General features: G+C 43.5%; 1 protein-coding gene across 2 annotated transcripts; it reads right to left on the reverse strand.

Annotated features, from left to right (window-relative positions):
• Positions 1-107: 107 nt before the first annotated feature.
• hic2 (hypermethylated in cancer 2) lies at positions 108-20,767 on the reverse strand. 2 transcript variants are annotated; one of them, XM_086076881.1, is made up of 2 exons: positions 20,620-20,767; positions 108-7,848 (listed from the first exon to the last, which is right to left on the reverse strand). In XM_086076881.1, exon 2 carries the CDS (start codon positions 7,784-7,786, stop codon positions 6,029-6,031), a length of 1,758 nt encoding a protein of 585 aa, XP_085933007.1. In that variant the 5' UTR covers positions 7,787-7,848; positions 20,620-20,767; the 3' UTR covers positions 108-6,028. The 2 variants fall into 2 exon arrangements, with proteins under 2 accessions (XP_085933007.1, XP_085933008.1); XM_086076882.1 differs by having other exon boundaries at positions 20,628-20,693.
• Positions 20,768-21,091: the final 324 nt, after the last annotated feature.

The raw sequence follows: 21,091 nt of genomic DNA on the forward strand, positions 1-21,091 counted from the left end.
CATTTTGGTTAGGGCCATAGCCCATTTTCCCACAAGTTTGGAATGTTTCAAGTGTGCTTTTGCAACAGGGGTTAAAACAAAAAAAAACACACTCACCAACCAACAGGTTTGGTTTTCAATCAAGCTTTTAATGAAAAGATTGTAAAATAACAATTTATTTTCCTCAATGCTGTACATTAAGACTGCAAGGTTATGAATGCTGAGGTCAGCTGTAGTACACTTTCTTTATGACACTTAAGAGTTTTTGCGAGCCCCTTGGCAATGCACGACGGCGGCTCTGACCTGAATACGAGAGATCTCTGACGAGTGAGTGGACATGAAGAGAGCCCAGCCTGGGTGCTGCCAACAAAGCCGCGCAAAGGTCACAGGAAATCACCTTAAATACTGACGTGTGCGTGTGAGCGAGCATCGGGAAGTCTAGACCGTCCGTGTTTGAAGAAAGACGAGTTGTGCGCACCTTTACATGGACAGTGTTTTGCAAGCGGGAGAGCTTTTGCTGCTTAATTATTCATCAGGAGAAGGCCCTACACGTATACAGAGCTTCTCGGCCTGCAGATCCTGATACATTATTGAGCACTTTTTCCCAAAGAAAAACAAACCAGAAACGGAGCTTGAAAAGCTATTCAATGGGTAGCTTTACGAACAGTTTTTAGCGGCTTGTGTCTTTCTGGAAATGGCCACAAACCGATGTAGATATCAAAATAAACCTTGGTGACTGACATAAGTCACTATTTTGGTTACAAATGGACGGAAAAATAACATGAGGTGTAATCGAGTACAAGAGCACATTTCCGTAAACACTGAAAAAGAGGTATTTTGGTTTTTCCAGTCAATTCGGATACAGTAAATACTGAAATGTAAAATGCAACTGGGAGCTAGCAGATAATGTTTAAAAGCAGTGGTTTGGCGTATAAGAGATAAAGCGGGGGACAATAAAGCTTAAAATGAGGTTTATTGGCATCAGGGGCCCTTTTCATTATTCTTAAGAATGGCTTTGGTTTAGTCCGCGAAGGTAAAACACTGAAAGAGGACGGCCATGTAATCTAAGCCAATAAAAAGTGAACTGAAAATGTGAAACGCTTAGGCCGCTTTCCCACTGCACAGTACCAGCTCGCCACAGCTTCTCCGAAAACCAGATCCCATTGAATGCATCTGTTGGAATGAGACACTAACAAACCACAATAATTCGGATTGATGGTTCTCTATTTTTATCATTAAAAAAATGGACACTGTGGCGTAATACAGCAGGCAGAGCAACCGCCTGTATATCCCCTATCATATCATATAGCCATGTATCCTCAAATAATACAAAAGTGAATCTGCTCGACCAATGAGCAGGCGGCAGTGGGTTTTGGTTACTGGCTCAACGTGCTAAGACCGTCAGCCGACCAGGTACTACAAAATTAACCTTTGTAGTACTTGCTTTTGTCAAAGAAAAAACAACCATAGCTGTGGCAAGCAGAGTAGGTACCATTTAATGGGAAAAGGGGCGTAACAGCCAACCTCCAGGTCCAGTTTTCTTCTATATAGTGTATTCCTTTTAAAGCTTTTGTAACACTGCATAAAGAAATGATCTTTTCACCAAACACAGGTAAGAGATGAGGTACGACTAGAGTGAGGGAGGCCAGACGAACCGTCGCTGAAGCGAGAACTGATATGAGAGCACCCCGGGTGGACCTCGAGCTTTTGAAAAACATACAAAGTGCACTTAGTAAAGCTATCTCACCCTATGGTTCTATATGAAGAAGAAAAAAAAATCAACAATCGTCAACATGGAACTAGCATGTAAAAAAGACGCAGATGTGGCGAGTGGTTTAAAATGAGAAAATATCCCGACAAAAGAGAGTGAATGATGTGCATGTTGTTGCTTGTGTTTGGTAAGTTCAATGGCAGATGCAAGGCAACACCCAGGGAGAGCAAGTTAAAACAAAAAATAAAAATAAAACAAAATACAGTGGCCTCCAATCGCAACACACCTCGTGAGGCTTTCTGTGACAACATGGGTTAAAAAAAAAATCAAATAAAAAAAACACCCGCAGAGAATTACATGAAATAAAAACTTGATAGACATTCAGGCGTAAGTGAGAAATTGGATATTGACCATTTTCTTACAAAAAATAAAATCACAGGAAACATCACAGAATGCAGTAAATGGCTGTTTTGTGTCGCATTTTTTGATTCTCAGCTTGAAATCCTCAAAAAACAAAACAAAACAAAAAAAACTAGAGGGTCCTGCCTCCACCTCAGTCTCACACTTTGAGCAAAATATTTGCAGAGGAGAGGGCAGGGCCGCAAATAAATACATTCATCACTGACAAATAGACATTTGATAAAAGAAAAAAAAACACTGTCAATAAAAGTGTTTGCACCAACTTTGTAAGGAGGCTCAGCCAGCCAGAGGTTTATGCTGCTTTGACCCACACAACACAGGTAGCTTAAAATTAAAAAGCAAGGAGAAAAAAAACATTCACAGTTAAGACTATCATTCTCATGTACATGCGGTGGAAACAATCAAAAGCTACCAACAACCTGATGTAATGTTGAAGAAAAAAAAATGTAAAAAGCGTGCGACCTCGCCCTGGCCCCTCCCACAAGTGAAGAGCGCCAGAAGGCAGTCGTCAAGTGCATGTGGGCAAACACGGGTATGCACCACACGCAGCTCAAGAGCCCCACTAAACAATGCCTTTTGATAAACACATCAAGGATGCACTGCCCACCCCCCCAGACAGGCCAGAGGGCATGAAGGGCGGGGGGGTGTTGGGGCACGGGGTCACCCCAAAAGCCAGCTGGCAGAGGGTGGGGTTAGTGCACCTAAAACCATACACACCCCTCCCCCTAATTGAATATGCAGCAAGTCGACCTCATGCTTTTGTTTTGGCAGCAACTTCTGTGGAGCAGCGAGAGAAAAAAACCCAAAAACAAAACACAACTCTGACTGGCCGGGCCTCAACTTGAGGTCTGTAAAAACTGTAAAAGTTTGTAAACAATGAGATAAATACATATGTTTCTTTCTTTTCTTTTTCTTTTTTTCTTCTCGAGCCACACATGGTTCCATAGTCATTCAAATGTGCTTTGGTTTAAAAAATAGTTTGTGGATTTTGGGTATGAGCTTTTTTTTTTTTTTCTTAGTTCTTTGTACAACTTTGCAACTATTCATGAACATAGTGTTTTATCAACTACAATGTAGACTTGTTTGAGCTGCCTCACCTTTTGTCAAGGCTCTTTGTGTTAGTTGAAATATCCCCCACCCCCCTATTTGTTTTTATGTATGAAACTAGTGTTTTGCTTTCTTCCCCCATAACTAAAATACAGAGAAATTGATACAATACTATGTCTTACAAATGTAGCTGAGAGCCTGCATTCACAGATGCAGAACTATCCCTGAAGTATTTGTATAGTAGTAGTAGCTCTAGTAGTAATAGTAGTATTAGTAGTAGTATGGTCACAGTTTGGAGTTTTTCTTCGCAATGTCCCACGAGCAAGCTACAAAGTCTCTTTTTGTTTGTTTTGTTTTGCAGCAATGGCTGGATATATTGTACAGGGAAAAAAAAACATCCTTTGCATGACAGACATCGAGCTGCACTCCCAAGTGCTGACAGGTACGAGAAGGCAATACACCGTGGACTCCATCTTACGCCAGAGGATGGATGTATGTTTGTGGTTTACAGCAAGGTTGTTTTTTTTTTGTAGGGGGGCATGTACCAACTACGCTAACATGACCAAGTAGTAACTAACATGGGAGTCCAGGATGCAGGTTATAACTGTGGCTGCATTCCTACATGATAAATTTACAGACCATGAGGGCAACAACAAAACCAACCAACCAACCAAAAAAACAAAAGCAAAAAACACACACACAAATCAAGAAGACAGTTAAACCAACAACAAAAAGAGGAATGCCTATACCAAAAACTTGTAGTGAAGGTCCACAGTGTAAGTGTTAAGAGTGGATACACTGGACAGGCTTTATGAGTGGCGCCGACTACAACAAACGACGGTCCAATTTCAAGCATATGCTCGCTTATGAGGTAAAGCATCGGGAGGTTAGAATAACTTAAAACCATTATGTGATACAGTTGAACACAATCAAAAGACAACAACAACAAAAGGATCTTTGCAGGAGACCGATGAATAGCTGTCCAGTGCATCTCTGCTTCTCCCTTCTTGTTACAAGTTTTCACAAGTCTGGCTCAAAAGAAACTAACAAGCAACTTGAACTTCACATTAAATTTCTGATTATAAGTCCTACATTTTTTTTCTTTTTTTGAGGGGGATAAATTTTTTTTTGGTCTGAACAGAACACGTCATCGAGTCCTGTTTTTAAAGTTAGGGAACATAAAGTGATAAGGACTCTGGACATTAAGACGACAAAAAAAAAAGAAAAAAAAAGGTGGTTAAGTTCACCGGCCCACCAATCAGCACAAGCTTTCCTTTGCAAACCACCACAACCTTCCTGCGTCTCAGAGTCATTGGCCAAAAGTCCATCTAAAGAGTGAATTTCTTTATATGGACTTAGAATATAATTCATAAATTTGTATTATACAGGAACAAAAATAAAGGAAATCAAAAGTGAAATAATTTAGTATGCTATATATCTTAAGTACATCTTTTTTAAAAGCTTTGGTTTGAACTTGTCTAGCAATGTTTGTTAGTTAGCTCTGTTCTCCACATTCACAAGATCTTTGGAACACACTACACCTAGACCGACTAACCATTACTTGCCTTCGGAAAGACGCTACAGTACATTTTGAGGCGGCGCCACCCTGAGCGGGGCGCCCGGAAAGCTATAATATACTTGGAATGGACGACTGCTAACGAGAATATAAAAGAGAGCTCTATGGGCATTAAAAACCTGTGATGAGAGATGGGCAGGTTAAAGCATCAGGTGAAGATAATCTACACACTTTTTACAATTAATTACATAGGAACTTTCAACTAATCAACATATAGAGTTTGTAAGAGTAATCAGAGGTAGCGAGGTCACAAGCCCATATAAATAGACTTCTTTTTTTTCTCAAGGGGAGGAAAGCTATACAGACAAAATAAACGTACCCACTGAACATATTGTTCAGTCTAAAACACCCTCTTATTATCCCCTTTAAAAACAGCCCCCTCCCAACCCAAAACCCTCCCATCCACAAGAAAACCCAAGACCTTCCAGTTTAAACATTCACTGAAACATTATAAGTTCTTTAAGTAAAACAAGTACCTCAAAGGGGGTCCTTTTTCCCAACCGGGTTTGGTTGCCGGGTGCACTAACAGGCAAGAGGGGGGAAAAGAGCGAACGTCCTTTACTGTCAACAGCCATGGAGGGAACTCTTTAGCATATTTGTCCTGTCTTAAAACTAAACCTTGACTTTACATGATCCCTCCTGGAACTTTCTAGTTAAAGCATGGAGATGGTCCCGAACCCAGTCACACCTTCGTCTTACATCAAGATGCCCCATCGCTTAAAGGAAAAAGGCTATAAAGCTGTCAGAGTTCCAAAAACTCTCTTTGCTAAATTATTGCCAGTATTGGTTTCGTTGAATCTATTTGGTCAGAATAGCGCTGGAGAGCAGAGGGGACTCTTGAGTTATCGTTCCGTAGACAACCAGCAAAAAGCTTTAAAAGGGTAGAGGAGAGGAAGCCTTTTGAGGGCTGGGGAAGGGGGGTGACAAGGGCTGGACATTACATTGGTACCCACATTCACATTTATCGGCCTTGAAAGACCAAAAGCCACAAAGCTACGACGCCATGGCTTTGTGACTTTGGGCTGAGAGAAAGACAGAGATAGAGATAGTGAGAGAAAAAGAGTAAACTGTCCCTCTAGAACTCCTGAGAGGTGAGCGTACGTCACTTAAAACTGATGGTGACACAATCCTCGAACTGACATCACCGCCATCGTCCAGTATGGCAACAACGCTAATTCAGCCGGGGCGTCGTAAACCGAACGAAATAGAACTGTGTTGAACGTGTGCATGTGCGCTTCTTTGTCGAGCGAGTGTTTTGTTTTTCTATTCCCAGAGTTCTTTGGCATGATGCGTTTCTAGGAGGGCGAGGTGTGCATTCTCAGGTGACTGATGAGGTTGCGCTGTTGAGTGAACTTGCCGCCGCAGAGCTGGCATTCGTACGGCTTCTCCCCGGAGTGCACGCGCATGTGCTCCGTCAGGCGGTACTGGCGGGTAAAGCGCATGCCGCACTCCTCGCAGGCGAAGGGCTTGAGGCCGAGGTGGCTGCGCATGTGGCGGGTCATGGTGCCCCTCTGGGTGAACATTTTGCCGCAGATGTTGCAAGGGAAAGGCCGGGTGAGCCAGTGGCTCTTCTCGTGCTGCCGCAACGTTGCCGGGTCCTTGTAGCTCTTATTGCAAACAGTGCACTTGAAGGGCCGAGCTTCAGAGCCAAAGTTGGAGGGCCCTACGGGGGTGGAAAGGTCCTCGGCCTCCTCCTCGTCTTCCTCCTTTACATAGGTCCCCACTTCTTCTTTGATGTACAGCTCATCTTCTGTGTGCGTCTCCACGTGAGCGTTGAGCTGCTCCGAGCTAGGGAAGCCTTTCCCGCAGGGAATGCACACGTAGAGGTTGTCGCCGAATGCTGGCTCGAAACCTTCCTGGCGGTACACGTAGTTGGCGTTCTGGTGCCCTGCGCCTGCGCCTGCGCCTGCTCCTCCTCCGCCCCCTGCGCTCTCTCCGTCACTCTGACCGCTCTCTTCGCTGTGGTCCTGGCCGTTTTCTCCTCCCTCGTCCTCGTCTTTGCACTGGAGGTTTTGGTCGGAGTTGACGCTGCCAGCACTGCCCCCGCCGGGTCGGCCGTCTTTGGGCCCCACTATCACTCCGTTTACTAGCGGCCTGTCGTGATCTTCAGACTTCAACCCTGACGCCTCCTTCTTGGGCCATTCATTCTTGCGCCCACCCTGCCGATACTTCTTGTGGGGCGGGGGTCCGTCGTGCTGGGTGTTCTCGGCTTTGGAAGTGCAGTTGAGCTCAGTGGGGTCAGAGCTGCAAATGTCTGCATTGGGGAGGGTGGTCGAAGAGTCATCCAGTGAGGCACTGTTGGTAGTGGATACCGAGGCAGATTGAGGGGATTCTTGGGAGTTGCTGTGAGGGCTCAGGGCATCTGTGGCTGTGCCAGCAGAGGGAGGGCTCTTTTTGGTCAGGTCTAGCCCCAGATCAGGCTCACCCGCACTTCCTCCGCTGCTGAGGTTACCGTTAGTGCTTCCGTTCCCCCCACTGCCGTTCCTCCCGGAGCTGCCGATATACATTTCGTCGTCAGATAGCTTGTCCCGAAGGCCTTCATCTGGCTGTGGCTGGTCGGCGTCTGAAGGGGTGGGATGATAGTGGTTGTTGGGACCAGCAGGTGTGGAAGAGGAAAGGCGCTGGTTATTGAGGCGTAAGCGGCTAAGGGGGCCAGGAGTGGAAGGTTTACCAGGCAGGGGTTTCCCACCACTGCGCTTGAGCTTCTTTCGGCACAGGGCAGCGAGGTCGTGGAGCTGGAGGTAGCTGGCTGCAGTTAAGAGGGCACTGAAATTCTGCTCACTTCCCTGGTCCGACGAGGAGAGCAGCTTACCGGTGTAGATGAAGTCCAGAACTTGCCTGAACACAGAGGGGTTGACCATCTCTGTGTCGAGGTTAATGAGGTTATCGTGGAGGACCAAAGACTTGAAGTAGATGCTGCTCGCCGCCAGGATGTTCTTGTGGGCACGGAAGAGCGCATTCTCCACCACGATGATGACATCGCACAGGAAGCCCTTGGCTCTCTGTTGGTTGAGTTGCAGCAACAGTTGTTTGGCATGATTTGGCAGTTCCATTTCCACCTTCCTTCTTTCCTTCCGTCTCGCTCGCGCTCTTCCTACACCAACGCCACCTGAAGCTGTAAAGACCAAGAACAAAAATGAATGAGTTTGCGGTTTCTAATTGACACACTTTTGCAGAAAATGGAATGAAAAGTACTTGCTAGTTATTGATGAAGATCAGCCCAATCAAGCACAATGCTACGTTTTGAAGTTAGGTTTAAGATTCAACCACTCTCAAAATGTTTATGAAAGTAAAATCTGGGATTCACACTTCTTTTTTGGCTCATGCCCCACCCCTCCATAAAATTGCCTTTTGTGCAATCCAACAAACATAGAAACGGCCATCAAACCTCTTAGAGGTGAAAACAGAGCTGGTGCCTTTGAACCAACAATAAACCACAACGTGTGATTGCCGTTCCTGTGAGTACATCTATATAAGCTTTAAGCTCTAGCAGAAACATTGGCCAAATGTGCCACATAATCACGTCAGCTTAGAAACGGGAAACCTTCTCTTCCTCTCATCTTGCATTTAAAACAAATTGCAACCATGGATAGATCAAATTCTGGTTGTACATTTTGCCACTGTTCTTGCACAAAGGCTAAAGGGGTGGAGGGAAAAAAGGATAAAGTAACTACTTTCCTAAAAAGGGGCCTCCTTTCTCAGCCGAGATAACTCTGGTTTCAGTGGGATGCCCTCTTTGGAAACTCATCTCACCCTACTCTCCATTAGGTCATGGTAATGTCAGCTCTGCCCCATTGTCTGGGGGTGGGGGTCGGTGGCACGGCAGGAACGGGGGGTGGGAGGGATTAGGTGACACTTGAGCAGGTAAAACTACACAGGAGCTGGGGCAAGGAGGAGGGTGGAGGGTGTGGCTCAAAGACAAGGACGGCACCACCCGATCCTCCAGCAAGGCTCTCCGTCATTTACAGAATTAGCACAACTTTTTCGCTCGGTTTCTAGTGTGGGGCTGAACACAAATTTAAATGGATACAATAGAATACAAGACAAACAGGAAACAAAGGTACAGGTACAGCTTGTTTTTTTAATCCTACATTGGTGACATGAAAACACTGAAGCACAATTTACTTGTCACTGGGTAACACCTTAATTACAACTCTTATACATGAAATAGATAATTAAACACATCATTGCAACTGATGAGGTACAAGAATCCAGATGAGAATGTCCATAAGAGGTCTCAACTGTTAGATTTGTACAGATGCAATTTTGACCTGCATTGATGCCAGTTGCACTCACAAATGCAACACATAATGGCATTATCAAGTATCAACGGTTGGTCTCAGCGAGTACTCAAAATGTAAGTACTGTACTTGGCATGAAAATAAGTAATTTAAATTCACCCCAAATACAAGTGCAAGTGGTTATCCAGGAGTAGAGTTGCGCAAAGTCAGTGCGATGCAATTGGACAAAAGGCCCCTGGCTTGCCATTTTCTAAAGCCCAGGGTCATGCTGGTTATATGGACGCATCATTAATGCCCCTCAGAGCACGGTGTACTGCATTACAAGAGATTATACAGTGCTGCTTACCTCAATCAGCATACACTGTACATGAGGATATGAGTCATGTCAGCGCAGCGCCAACTGAGATATTTAATGGTGATATATCACAGAGTGTTTCTAAGCTGCCAAATAAATGCCATACGCAAGCCACAGTTCACGGTGAAATCCAGCAACAACAAAAAAAAAAGCTTTCTTGTATGATTCTGTCATATCCTGTCAAAGTGTATTTTTCTTGGGGTACATACTACATTCACAGAAACAAACAAGCGAATACAGAAAAGGAAGAACTTTAATCTACAAAACAAAAAATTTTGAGATATCACAGTACTTTTTTTTTTTTAATGGCAGGTCCATAGAATGACCTATTAAATCAACAACGTTTATTATATATTCAGTACTAAGGGATAGAAGGTTATGGCATAGATTAATAAATGAGACCAGTGTCACTTGTCTACAACTGCTGTAAAAGGTTACAAGGAGTACATAAGAGTAAAAATAATAATACTGCTCATTTGGCCGATGTTTGAAGGGCCACAATCAGCAGATATAATCGATTTAATGGTCTAGATGCCACGGACTTCCGACTTCCGACTTCCGGGTTTCACACATCAGCGTCGTTTCCGGCCACTGCTGGCCGCGTTCCAAGACTTGCACCCCCACTCCTGCGCCCCCCCCAACGTCTCAACTCTCTGAAATGCTTCGGACAACTGAGACGGACACACTCGCACCCGTCGACGGGAACGCGCAACCGAGGGGCATAAATGCGGGAGCGCAAGAATGGGACGCGGCCCACACGTCGCAAACAGGAAATGGAAACAAAGCTGATGTGTGAAAACCAGGAAGTCATAAGTCCCGCCTCCTCCGTGGCATAAACCCCATCTATACAGCATCTGCTACGGTCACAACTGGCATCCCAGGATTCAACACACAGATGGGCCGACCAGAGCCAACAACTCTCATTCGACGACTTCTGCATCACTCAACAGACCAAGCCACGGCTTTTAAAGCTGCACACATTCACAGTCACATATATCGCAGTATAGAATGAGAGGGTGACAGCCCCCAGGGGACAAAAAATAATACCCGCACCTCGCATACATGCTTTGAATTTGGTCTTCTGAGTTTTAAAGTTGTAAAATATATGTAAAAAGGGGAAAAAAATAGGTTGGCTACTTTCAATTTTCATCTATCCCGCTGGGTCCTGGGATGCAACTCCCATAATGAGCTGCTGCTCACAACTCAATGCAAAAACAGCTGAAAAAGCTGTAACATACATGCCGTACAAGTACATCATTAGGTGTCACTTTGCAGTAAAACAAACCACACAAAGTGCTTGTCCTTCCGGGAATACAGGTCTCAGCAAAAAGTTAGCTACCCATTTTTAGCTAAAAATGGCCTCTTAGTCAGTTCTGTGTGTAGAGTAAAGTCAAGACAAACTGCATCACAACCATCTTAAGGGGCTCTTGACTTGGCAGTAACGCAATGTACGGTATTTCAATCCTGTGCAAACACAAAACACAAAAGCATCGCTAGCCCGGGATTGGAACACAAACCCAATGTAGCAGGAATTGCTAACTGGAGGTGTCTGGCTCTGTTGGAACAGTTGGCCTGGCTGATACAAATCAGCTGAAGTGATCATTATAGACCAGGTCCAGGCCCGGGCTTGCCTGCTCTGCTTTGACACTTTTACTCATGGTCTTCATCCCCTCCCCCGTCTCTCGCTGCTTCTCTATCGCTCATCTATCCTCCCAACCTTCACGGATCTCCCAGAAGGCATACAGACATAGCACAGCTAGATTTCACACTCCCAAACATGTATCATAACGAGCCACTGATGAAAATACAATATAACCCAGATCTGCAGTTTATTGCCTGATGTGCTACCTGGTTGTACGGCAATTACCACTTTGGGCAATGATGGCGGAAAGAAAGACCTGTTTCCATGATGCCAACCAGTATACAGTATAATCATTCAAGCATCTAGCTTAACGCTTACGATCATGCTTACACCTCGGCAGGCTTTATGGGTGGCGGCATTGAGGGGCTATTCCAACAAACAGACATAAAAGGAGCCTAGAACTAGCATACAGAAGACAGGGGAGAGGGGGGGGGGGTGGAGAACCTCCCCCACCCCCCTAATTTTCTCATCCCTCGGTCTTCCCCCAACCCCATCACCCACACGGCTACCAGCTCCCCCTGGCCCCTCCGGTGCTGTGCTGTGCTCTGCCGGCTGGATTCCAGGGAGCTGCTAATGGATTACGGCTGATCTATATGCAGCAAGGGTGGGACACGTGTAGGCCTAGCTCCTCTTCCTTTGGTGATGCCCAAGACAACAGGCTTAATACCAGAGGAGGTGGGGGTTGCCAATAGACCTGCACCTTCATTACTGCTCCATCTGTGAGCCGGGTAGCTTTCTTTATTGCCTATACCTCCAACCACAGATGTAACAAACTGCAGGATGGATCAAAGCATGAACTGAAATGTTGTACCTAGATTAATAACCACAATTGGATATGGTTGCATAATTGGTGGTAGGTCTCCAGCAGGGTTAATTCCTGCATTTTCTAATCCCCCTGCTAAAAGGCATGATGTGTCCTGGCAGAGAAACTGAGAGATGTCAAGATAGCTGGGCAGGAGGGCCTAAAGGAATTATTGACCCTTAAGAAACAAGACGTGCTCTGACCAAACACAGCCCCCCGCATACCAAGTGAAGCCAGTTCAGGGGGGCTTTGAGTGGAGACCGGGGTAGACGTTGCCCTTCAGGCCGCAGCCAGAGGATCAGTTTACCTTGCCTGCAGTTTTGACCTTTTCAAAAACAGGCCGTGACTTAATGATAGAGGGGCAGCCTCGCTCTAAAAACTCTTAAGCACCCCACTGTTTTACCTCAACCTTGACTTCTTCCGGGTATCTACTCATAGGTTGACAGCGGTGTTTGCCCAGACTTGACAAACATGATCAGGAAAAAAAAGATCAGGTGTCTGAGAAAAAAACAAAAACACAGCAGCAATTTGATGAACGTAAAATTATGACTGGTTAGACCAGATTTGGGTGATTGTTAGCGTTTACATAATTTAGTCCATATATTTGACGTTTTTGGCATTAAAAAAAAATAAAACTTTCCACCCCAGGCTCCAAAACATCCTGAAAACAACACAGACTGTAGGTGTAATACATTTTCAGTTAGAAACAGTATCCTGTAAAAGACCCATTAGTGCTTGCTTTCTGTTGTGGCATCCCCCCCAACGAAGCTAAGGATTAAAAGGAGAGCACTGCAGCAAACTTCATACGGCGAAGGTGACGGAGGGAGCAGTGGGCTGAGGCACTAATCTCCAGAACAGAGGACCGGGAGCCTGGCGAAAGGGGCAGAGGTGAGGCAAAGTCCTGTGGCGCAATAACAAAACACACCCTACTACTGCGAAAGGTCATCTGCTTACATCCAATGGAAAAGACGACGGGCCTGAATTTAAAAAACAAACTCAACTTTTCAGTGGTCTAAGCCGTCACTTCTTTTAGCAACAATGACTGGAAAACATGGCACTGTGGTATATTGGGCAGGTGATAAGAAGGTAAGGCACACATGTGCAGTGGAAGACAAAAGGAAAAACAGCCTATCAAAGCACGCATGTACAGGCCCTCACAATACGCGCGTGCGCACACGCACACACACACACAGTAAATGGAGACAGTGCACTTACAACACATGCACACACACTCGGAGAGTATTGCTGGTGGGCAGAGCGAGTAGGGGGAAGGGTTAGGGGGGATGGTACAAAGCCAGTTTGAAATACAAACAGTGAGCAACCACCTCCGAGCCATTTCAACATGGCCGACGGCGGGCTGCATGGGTAAGGCGGATCCCAAGGTGGACTACGGATGGCACTGCAGCAATTAACAGGGTTTCAATTCTCGCACTCGCTCCCTCGTGAGTGAAAAGAAAGCTCGCAATAAGGAGATTAAAGACAGCATCTGAGCTTTGCCCATTTTCGCAAATCCTCTCGCTTAGGTTTCCTTACACCTGAGTAATATGTGCTGCGTCAGGCAGAAATCCACATATCCGCACGTAGGCACATCTCAAACGATTGGTTTAGGAAGATTCTCTGTAATCCCACAGCATCCGTGATGTATAATCATTGCAGTTGAGGCAAAAGTGCAAATACTTTGAAATAAGCGCTTGGATTGCCAACATTAAGCAATAAATAATGTGTTGATGGTCAGAAATCTTGAATCTTCCTGACTGTAGTTAGGCCCAGTTTATATCGGCGTCACAAATTGCTTTCACCAGAGTCAATACAAATCATGTTCAATCACTGATCAAGAACTCAAAAAAAACTCTAATTAAACCGACACTGACTTGCCATCGTTGGTGTCTAGGAGCTAGCAGCTAAAAGAGTACCCCATAGCATACAGGGTGGCAAGAATAGTCGGACTACTTTTTAAAGGCAGTTTAATAGGAAAAAATGACTGCACACTTTTGCTGACAGCCTGGCACAGTTGAAGTTCCGACTGATCAATGTTTGAACAAATCTGGCTTACTTTTGCCGGCAAAAATCACTCCTGTGGTTCTAATGTTACTTTGCCCCATAACCCAATATTTCTAGTGACAAAAATAGTTTGCCAATATGCATAGATTAAATTTAAGTTAAAAAAAAAAATGCTGATTGTCTGAGCACAAAAAAAACAAAAACAGTAGGTCGTTCATTAAGTGAAATGATGTGTTCTTTTCTCTTCTGTTTTCGTCATTATTGAAACAAAAACATGTTTTTTAAAAATATATTTTTATTTGAATATGCAATTATTTAATACAATTTTCACTAGGATATCTGAAATCCAAAATATTCGATAGTTGCAGCCCAAACAAACAGTCAGTAACATTTACAAACATGACAGAAGATTACATCATACCATCAAAACATTAAAAGCTATAACTAATAATGCAATATTGCTACAGGGATTGTGTGAAGCAGTCCCTTTAAAGTTTTTAAATTGGTGCAACAAAGTAAGAACTACTACTTACTATCATACAACACGTAAGTGATACAGTGATACGTAACTATGTGTAAGACTACATGTCATTTTTTTCCCATGCTGTGGTTGCCCTGCCAGAACCAGCATTGGCCATGTATATTCATGATATAATGCAATATGTTTCAATGATCATTTTATATGTATCTTTATGCTGTATTATTTAAGCTTAGCAAAACTAAAATTATTAAAATAAACAAAAAAAAGATAAAAGATAAAGATAAAAAGATAGCAGAAGATAAAAACAAGATCATGTAATTTTGGGATCCATCACTATATAGATCTAAAAACTCTGCAAACTATGGTGCCAAATTGTGCAAACAAATGCAAATTCCGTTGTTGATATCATAAAAACGTAATAGACCAAAATACTTTTCAACCTTCTAGGTTCTTCATCCTGACTGAAGTACGAAGTAACGGATTCATTTGCGTGTTTCGGGCATGAGCGTTTACTGTTCTATTATTTTCTCTCTGAAGATTTATTAATTTAACTGCTAATTTGTTGTTCATTGTTGTTCTCCGCTTTAACCCGGCTCCAGCCAGACTGCTATGAAAAGGTTTCTGTTTAGAACTAGCTCGGATCTGATTGCTTCGTGTGACCTGTCCACAAGTAGCATAGCGCTTTTAACTGGCAAACTTAAGCTAACAGCGCTGAATAAGAGAAAAATACTCTTGGTGATCACGTTGTCTGAAATAAAGACTATTTTAAACAGTACCTGACCACATACCACAACTGAACGATGACTGAATTCAACCAAACTGTACGGTTTGGTGGAATCTGGCTCATTTTAGCCCTCGGTAACAATTTGAATACAGTGTTACTTAAACCAAAACCAACTCCTGTCATTCGTGATCAAAATGTCCGCCCTGACAAGGATTCTGTCCTTTCAATCAGGTTTCTCTGTTTAATACTATGAACTGGCCAGCAGAAAACAGCAGAAAGCCATACCATTGATCCACATACCACTGTATATTGATTTAAACTCATCTTGAGAGAATGTGATTTAATGCAGAGACTTGAGACACTGTTTAATTTGAAGAAGAATTGTCGTTCCACAGAGAACAGATACAATCTATTGCTTTTCTTTAATAATAACAATAACATGGCTACACTTGACTGTGTAAAACACCTGATTCACAGCATCAATGGGAAAGCTTAACACTGATTTGATTCCAGCGGTAATATGCAAGAGAGCGAATGTAATCTGATTGTTGGATATAAATGCCAGTGTGGAGTGAGGAGATACGACCCCCGGTGGTGCAGGCCTGAAGAGGGAAATGCATGCATTACAGTATCTCCACTGTGGGTAGGGTCAAAGCCTTCCAATTAAGACTCGTTTTATGTGTCAGGCAGTTCATCCGTGTTGCAGACAAACAAGTCCTACCCAGGGTGCAATGGAATGAAAGGAGCCCCGTCCATTTCATCACAGGAGGGGGGCCAGTGGCCGCTGCGTACCCCATATGTGCCAGTGTTGTGTAGTCGGGGAAGAAAAGGGAAAGCTCCATTTCGCACATGGCACATCTACAAGTCTATTCAACTTTAGACATACAAGCGATTATGTATAAAACAAGTTTGCTCGCACACAAATAAAGGATGAAGATTTATTACTGCATTTTTTTTTGGGGGGGGGCAAATGTCAAGGATTTAAACTTCTAAAGCCTTTAAAACAATGCCCTTGAACAGCTAGTTAATCAATTTATTCTCAATGGGCTCTAGAAAATTACCAGGATGTTGAGTTTACTGACAGGAAGCAAACTTACGAAGTTACTAATGGCTGGAAAGTACACACCCCGATATTCAACTTTGTCAATTCTGGCGCGCATACACACGCTAACTCACATACAGTCCTAGTTCCAATTGATTCAATCCAATTTATTTGCCACTAGCCAGAATTCATATGGAGAATTACAAAAAAAAAGTTTTCAATAATAACTGAAGACGTGGTTATTTGCTGGAAATGGGGCGTGTGCATTGAACTCCAAATGCAGTGCAACGCTGGAGGACACAGGACGTACTGTAAAATCATGAACCAAAAATACTTCTATTATATATAATAATGTACACACAGGCAGTATAACAGTATGATTAGTCTTAACACAGTTGTCCTGATTGGGTCACATGATCCGAATGTGGGGCTGTTCAGCTAATTCGATTGATATTGGGTGTAAGAGATCTTTTTTTTTTTCAAATTTCGAGGTCATAAAGTGACACAACAATGCTGAAATACCAAGAAATTACCAATTAGAACATAAGTTTGTTGTTCATTTTAATACTTAAATAAATATTCCACACTTCCTTGAAATGGGTTGGGAACTTAGAATGGGATGTTTTTATTATTTATGGCTGAACATGAAGCCTCCTTTTCGAAGCGGAGTCAAGTGTGGGTACTAGTCAGCCCCAAGGACAACAAGAGTAGCCCACGGGTCTGTTCTAAAAATAACTCACCAACGATGGGACTCAGTAACTTAGTAAGAAGAATTAACCAGAAGGTTAACATTTGTTTATGACTTAACGTGACACGTGTTCCTTTGTACTGTTATGTTTAAAAATTAAATTGGTTTATTTTGTTCACTAAAGAAAAAGGCTATTTTTATCTATCCAAATATTTAAACAACAAAAAATAATTTAAGAGCAGTAATTTATTTTTAATGCCATGATATGATTGACTGCGATAGTTTTTCTCAAAGTTATCATACCATCAGAATCTAATTTCAGCACTGCCAAAAAGATTTTGTTCACTTGGTTTGAACCACTGCTGCGCTTGAGATCAGGACATGCCTCGTCTCAACTTTACCGACGAAAGCACAACGCGAAAGTGCATCTTCCCCGCCACAGCACCACTCCTCGTAGAGTGGTGGCGTATCTGATCACAAACAAATTTAAAAAAATAAAAATAAATGATCGATCAAAAAACTAATAAATTGACGCATTAAGGACTCAATGTAACAATGTCCTTATCTACAGTTTTAATTTTTTTTAAACTGCTGCTAGCATTATTCAATCTGCCCTCATTTGGTCATACAAAAGAACTATCAGAACTAAATCATGCCTGCCACATCAAGGTAGTGTAGTATCTCTCTGTGTGTGAGGAAGTAAAGCAATCAACTCGTCAGTGAACATATGATTGGTATGATAAAGTGACTCTGTTCTTGGAAGAATGAACTTTGTTGGTGAGATAAGGTTGACCAGGACCCCCACCGCCCCACCCCAGCACGCCCACATGACCTGAAGCCAACTGCTTTGGCTATAGACAGAGAGCGTGATAGGTAAGGAAAGATCTTGTTTGCGTGTTTTTTTCCTTTCTTCTTTCATATAAACAAAGCTACTACATCAATCTCCACCTTTTAAACATAGCATAACTTTTTGGCTATCGGGAATACAAGCAACAACAACCCTGTTTCCAGGGTGCGCTGGACACTGAACGATTCAAACTGTCCTCCAACAGGCGGTGCAGGACACGCATGTCTCGTATGGACGCAAGGGCCCAGCCTTTAAGTCCTTGAACGCATGTCAGCAGAACATATAGACTAAGTAACCTTCTTAATGCATTGTGCTGCCTACACACGCCACTGTAAGCCATGATCACAATGTACACAGGGCACTGTGTGTGTGTTGAGAGAGAGAGAGGGGGGGGGCAGATCATGAGGCACACACAGGCCTCCAATTAACCTCCAGGCCCCACTTTGTAGTCCATAGTGATCAGTTAAGCTTGTCACACTGATCAGTTGACTCATCTTGAGCAGATGCAAAAGCCTAAATTGACGCTGAATGTACATCTGCTGACGATTTAACAGCTGCGCCGCACAGATGTTTGGCCATGGTGGTAAAATGACAGGTTGCCCGGCAAAAAAAAAAAAAAAAAAAACTGCCATAAAAAGCACAGCTCCGACTTTTTTCTCTCTTTTTTTTCCTTTAACTGATTTTGTGTTCATCCTCAATGTGGCTGAGGTGCCACGTCGATTTAAGCATCTCAAAGGAGGAAGAGTCCGATGAAATGCAACGCAGGCGGCGCGCGTCCAACCAGCACCTGCAGGTGCGCTGATCAGTTTTAAAGCGACGCCATCTTTGCAAATAAAAGGGACATAATAATAAACAAAATGTGTGCGCCCGCTGTTAAATGTTACAACGTAAGTAAATGCTGGCGGCAAAGCGAGAAGTCGACCGTCCGCAGCAGCTTGACAAGCCTTCGCTAATTAAGATCATATAGGCAAAAAATGTATTCCATTCTTTCGCCTCGTCACGCCTTGAACAGCACAATAAAACAAGTTGCCCTCCGAGTTTTAGCCTAGCCTATGGAGCGGTTTGCAATTGTAAAAGGGTAGAAGCAACGATAAATAGTCTAGGGCCGCAACTATGGAATGTACTTTTTAGAATCAAGTATTCTACTGTTCATCCCATCGATGAATTCAGCGGGTAAATCTCGATTCTGTTTGTATTAAACAACATGTGCATGTGAGGTGCAGGTATTACTGTTGTCCACTTGGGGTCAGCATCCTCACTTTCCAGACTGTATCTGTGTGACTTTGACTGTGTGTGGCTTTAAAAAGGCAGGTCAATGGATCATTGTTAGCCGGTCTGCACGTGAGTGAAAAAGCACTGGCAGCTGTGTCTGTCCTTGCCTACGTGTAGGGGGATTCCAGTACATTCAAACTAGCATCGATACCTTGTGTTGACAAACTTGATTTTTTTTGTGTGTGTGTGTGTGAGAAAGACTGCAGTATTATTAGTCCGTTTGGAAAAATGCCCCCATCCAAAGATTTGGCTTTGAGCTTTTTGTAATGAAATTATTTGATTAGTCATTGCAGAAGCAAAATGTAGTCACAACAAATAGCTAAAAGCAACAAGCAGTGCTAATAGCATCATTGCTTCAGTCTTTCTTGACTTACCGTCACAATATTTATTTAAAAAACAACAACAAATGTGCTTGGTAAAAACTGTTGTTTCGTTAAGTCTCGTCTAGTCTAGTCCTTCTCAATTATCCAGATCATGGTCATCGGAATTGAGTTAAATTAATACTTGTTTACTGAATTGTATCTTGGTTTCGCAAAACGGCTCGGGCAATTATTCCCTATTAAGTTAGCACACTAATGTACAAAACAATGTGCCGGTTCAGTGTACAATGCATAGAAATAAAACACCTACTTTTATCAAATGGGATTGAAATACAAAGATGGTTTGCTTCTACCGAACTACAAATTCCACACAAACATGGTTCATTGACTATTTCTGTGTTTCAAGTCACAGTGATCTTGAGCCTCCGGGTGTGATCAAGCTGTATATGTGGCGTAATGCTTGGCAGCCGAAACTGGAAAATGCACTTAAGCGTTACGTTACAAAACAGCCAAAAACAAGTTTGTTACACAAAAACAAGAGCCAGTCAAGGGAACCTACATTACTGACATTCCTATGCCTTATTATCTCCATGCCCCTTGGTACTTTGAGCAACACTAAATCACCCGAGAATTCAAACAGCTCACCTGAGAGGAAAATGGTTCAACGAATGAGCTGTTTGGGGTTTGAATTAGAGATATCTACTAGCCTGACGTAAATGCAGAATAGCACACCGCTGCTTTGGTAGCAAACCAAAGATGGGCGATATGAGCTCGTGTACACTGCTGTCCATCCACACAGTGCTGCGTGAGTCTAATTGCCAGCAGCGGCTGCTAAATCGCTTTAATTGACCCGACGCTGCACAAAAGGTGGATTAACCTGAATATAAACAAGGCACGTTGCGCCATACATTCAGTATCGGCTGCTACAGCTCGGTGAGCAAATTGCGTCAGTTGCGTAGAATCCGCACAATTGGTCATAATATTTCGTCATCAAGAGGGAGACGACAGGAGTCGATGAGCAGATTGCAAGCGTCAATGTTACATTAAGACGATGTTGTAAGCGAAGTGTAATAAAATAAAGAAAATAAGATGCGTCGTTCTGCCAGCCTGGTGATGATTGGGTCCACACTAGCCCGGAGGGAGGCATCGCTTGCAAACCCACCGTGCCAACATAAACCGCAACATTTGCAAAGCCGTTCTTGTTACGGTTTTTTTATTTTTATTTTTTCAACTTTGTAAAGGAGACCATAAATGATAGATCTGGGGTTCGGCATTAAGAAAGCCTGCAGCAAGAAGCCAGAATCGGCACCAGCGTAGACCTTTTTTTGTTGGCACGCCGTGGAGAGAGAAAAAAAAAACGCCTGAGCAACACTGTAAACCCACCAAACGGAGGAACTCCCACCCCACAAAAGCAGCCGTTTCACAAGCACATCGACATCCATTTAGATGGAAAAGAGTGGTTTCAAATTACCTTCTTACATCGGTAGGGTGGTTCTCAAGCGTTCTTTACCATCCTCTTGCTCATCTCACAGCCTTCGGGACGCCATGTTGCAAGCTTATGACGTTACGCTTCCTCACCCCTGACCCACATTTGAATAGGAACCAGCCCGGAGTACAGCGCTAGAGAGAAAAAACACAGCTCAGCCCACTGTGGGAGGGTTCCGAGTACGAACGCCAGCCCGCCCCTCCCCGTTCGCTCACTGGCAGTGGCAGCAGCGGTACCTGCAAAGATGGGAGGCGGACGCCCACTCCAAAAAGTCGCAAGGCAGAAATGTTCCCTGGTGAGCCTAAATATAAAATGGCCCCAAAAACTGTCAATTACAAAACGAGGTGCAATGAACGTCCCGTTTAATTGGCAAACGCTGTAACGCAAAGAAAGAAAGCGGAAATTGAATGATCGCAAATTATTTTCACAGTCAGAATGATCAATAAGAATGAGGCGA

This window comes from Leptonotus elevatus, chromosome 5 (genome assembly GCF_054856555.1).
Source record: "Leptonotus elevatus isolate MCC_2025b chromosome 5, RoL_Lele_1.0, whole genome shotgun sequence".
Taxonomy (NCBI): domain Eukaryota; kingdom Metazoa; phylum Chordata; class Actinopteri; order Syngnathiformes; family Syngnathidae; genus Leptonotus; species Leptonotus elevatus.

Bases quoted from the DNA above. Each gene is read 5' to 3' on its own strand.
- hic2 (XM_086076881.1), bottom strand. From the start codon at position 7,786: ATGGAACTGCCAAATCATGCCAAACAACTGTTGCTGCAACTCAACCAA.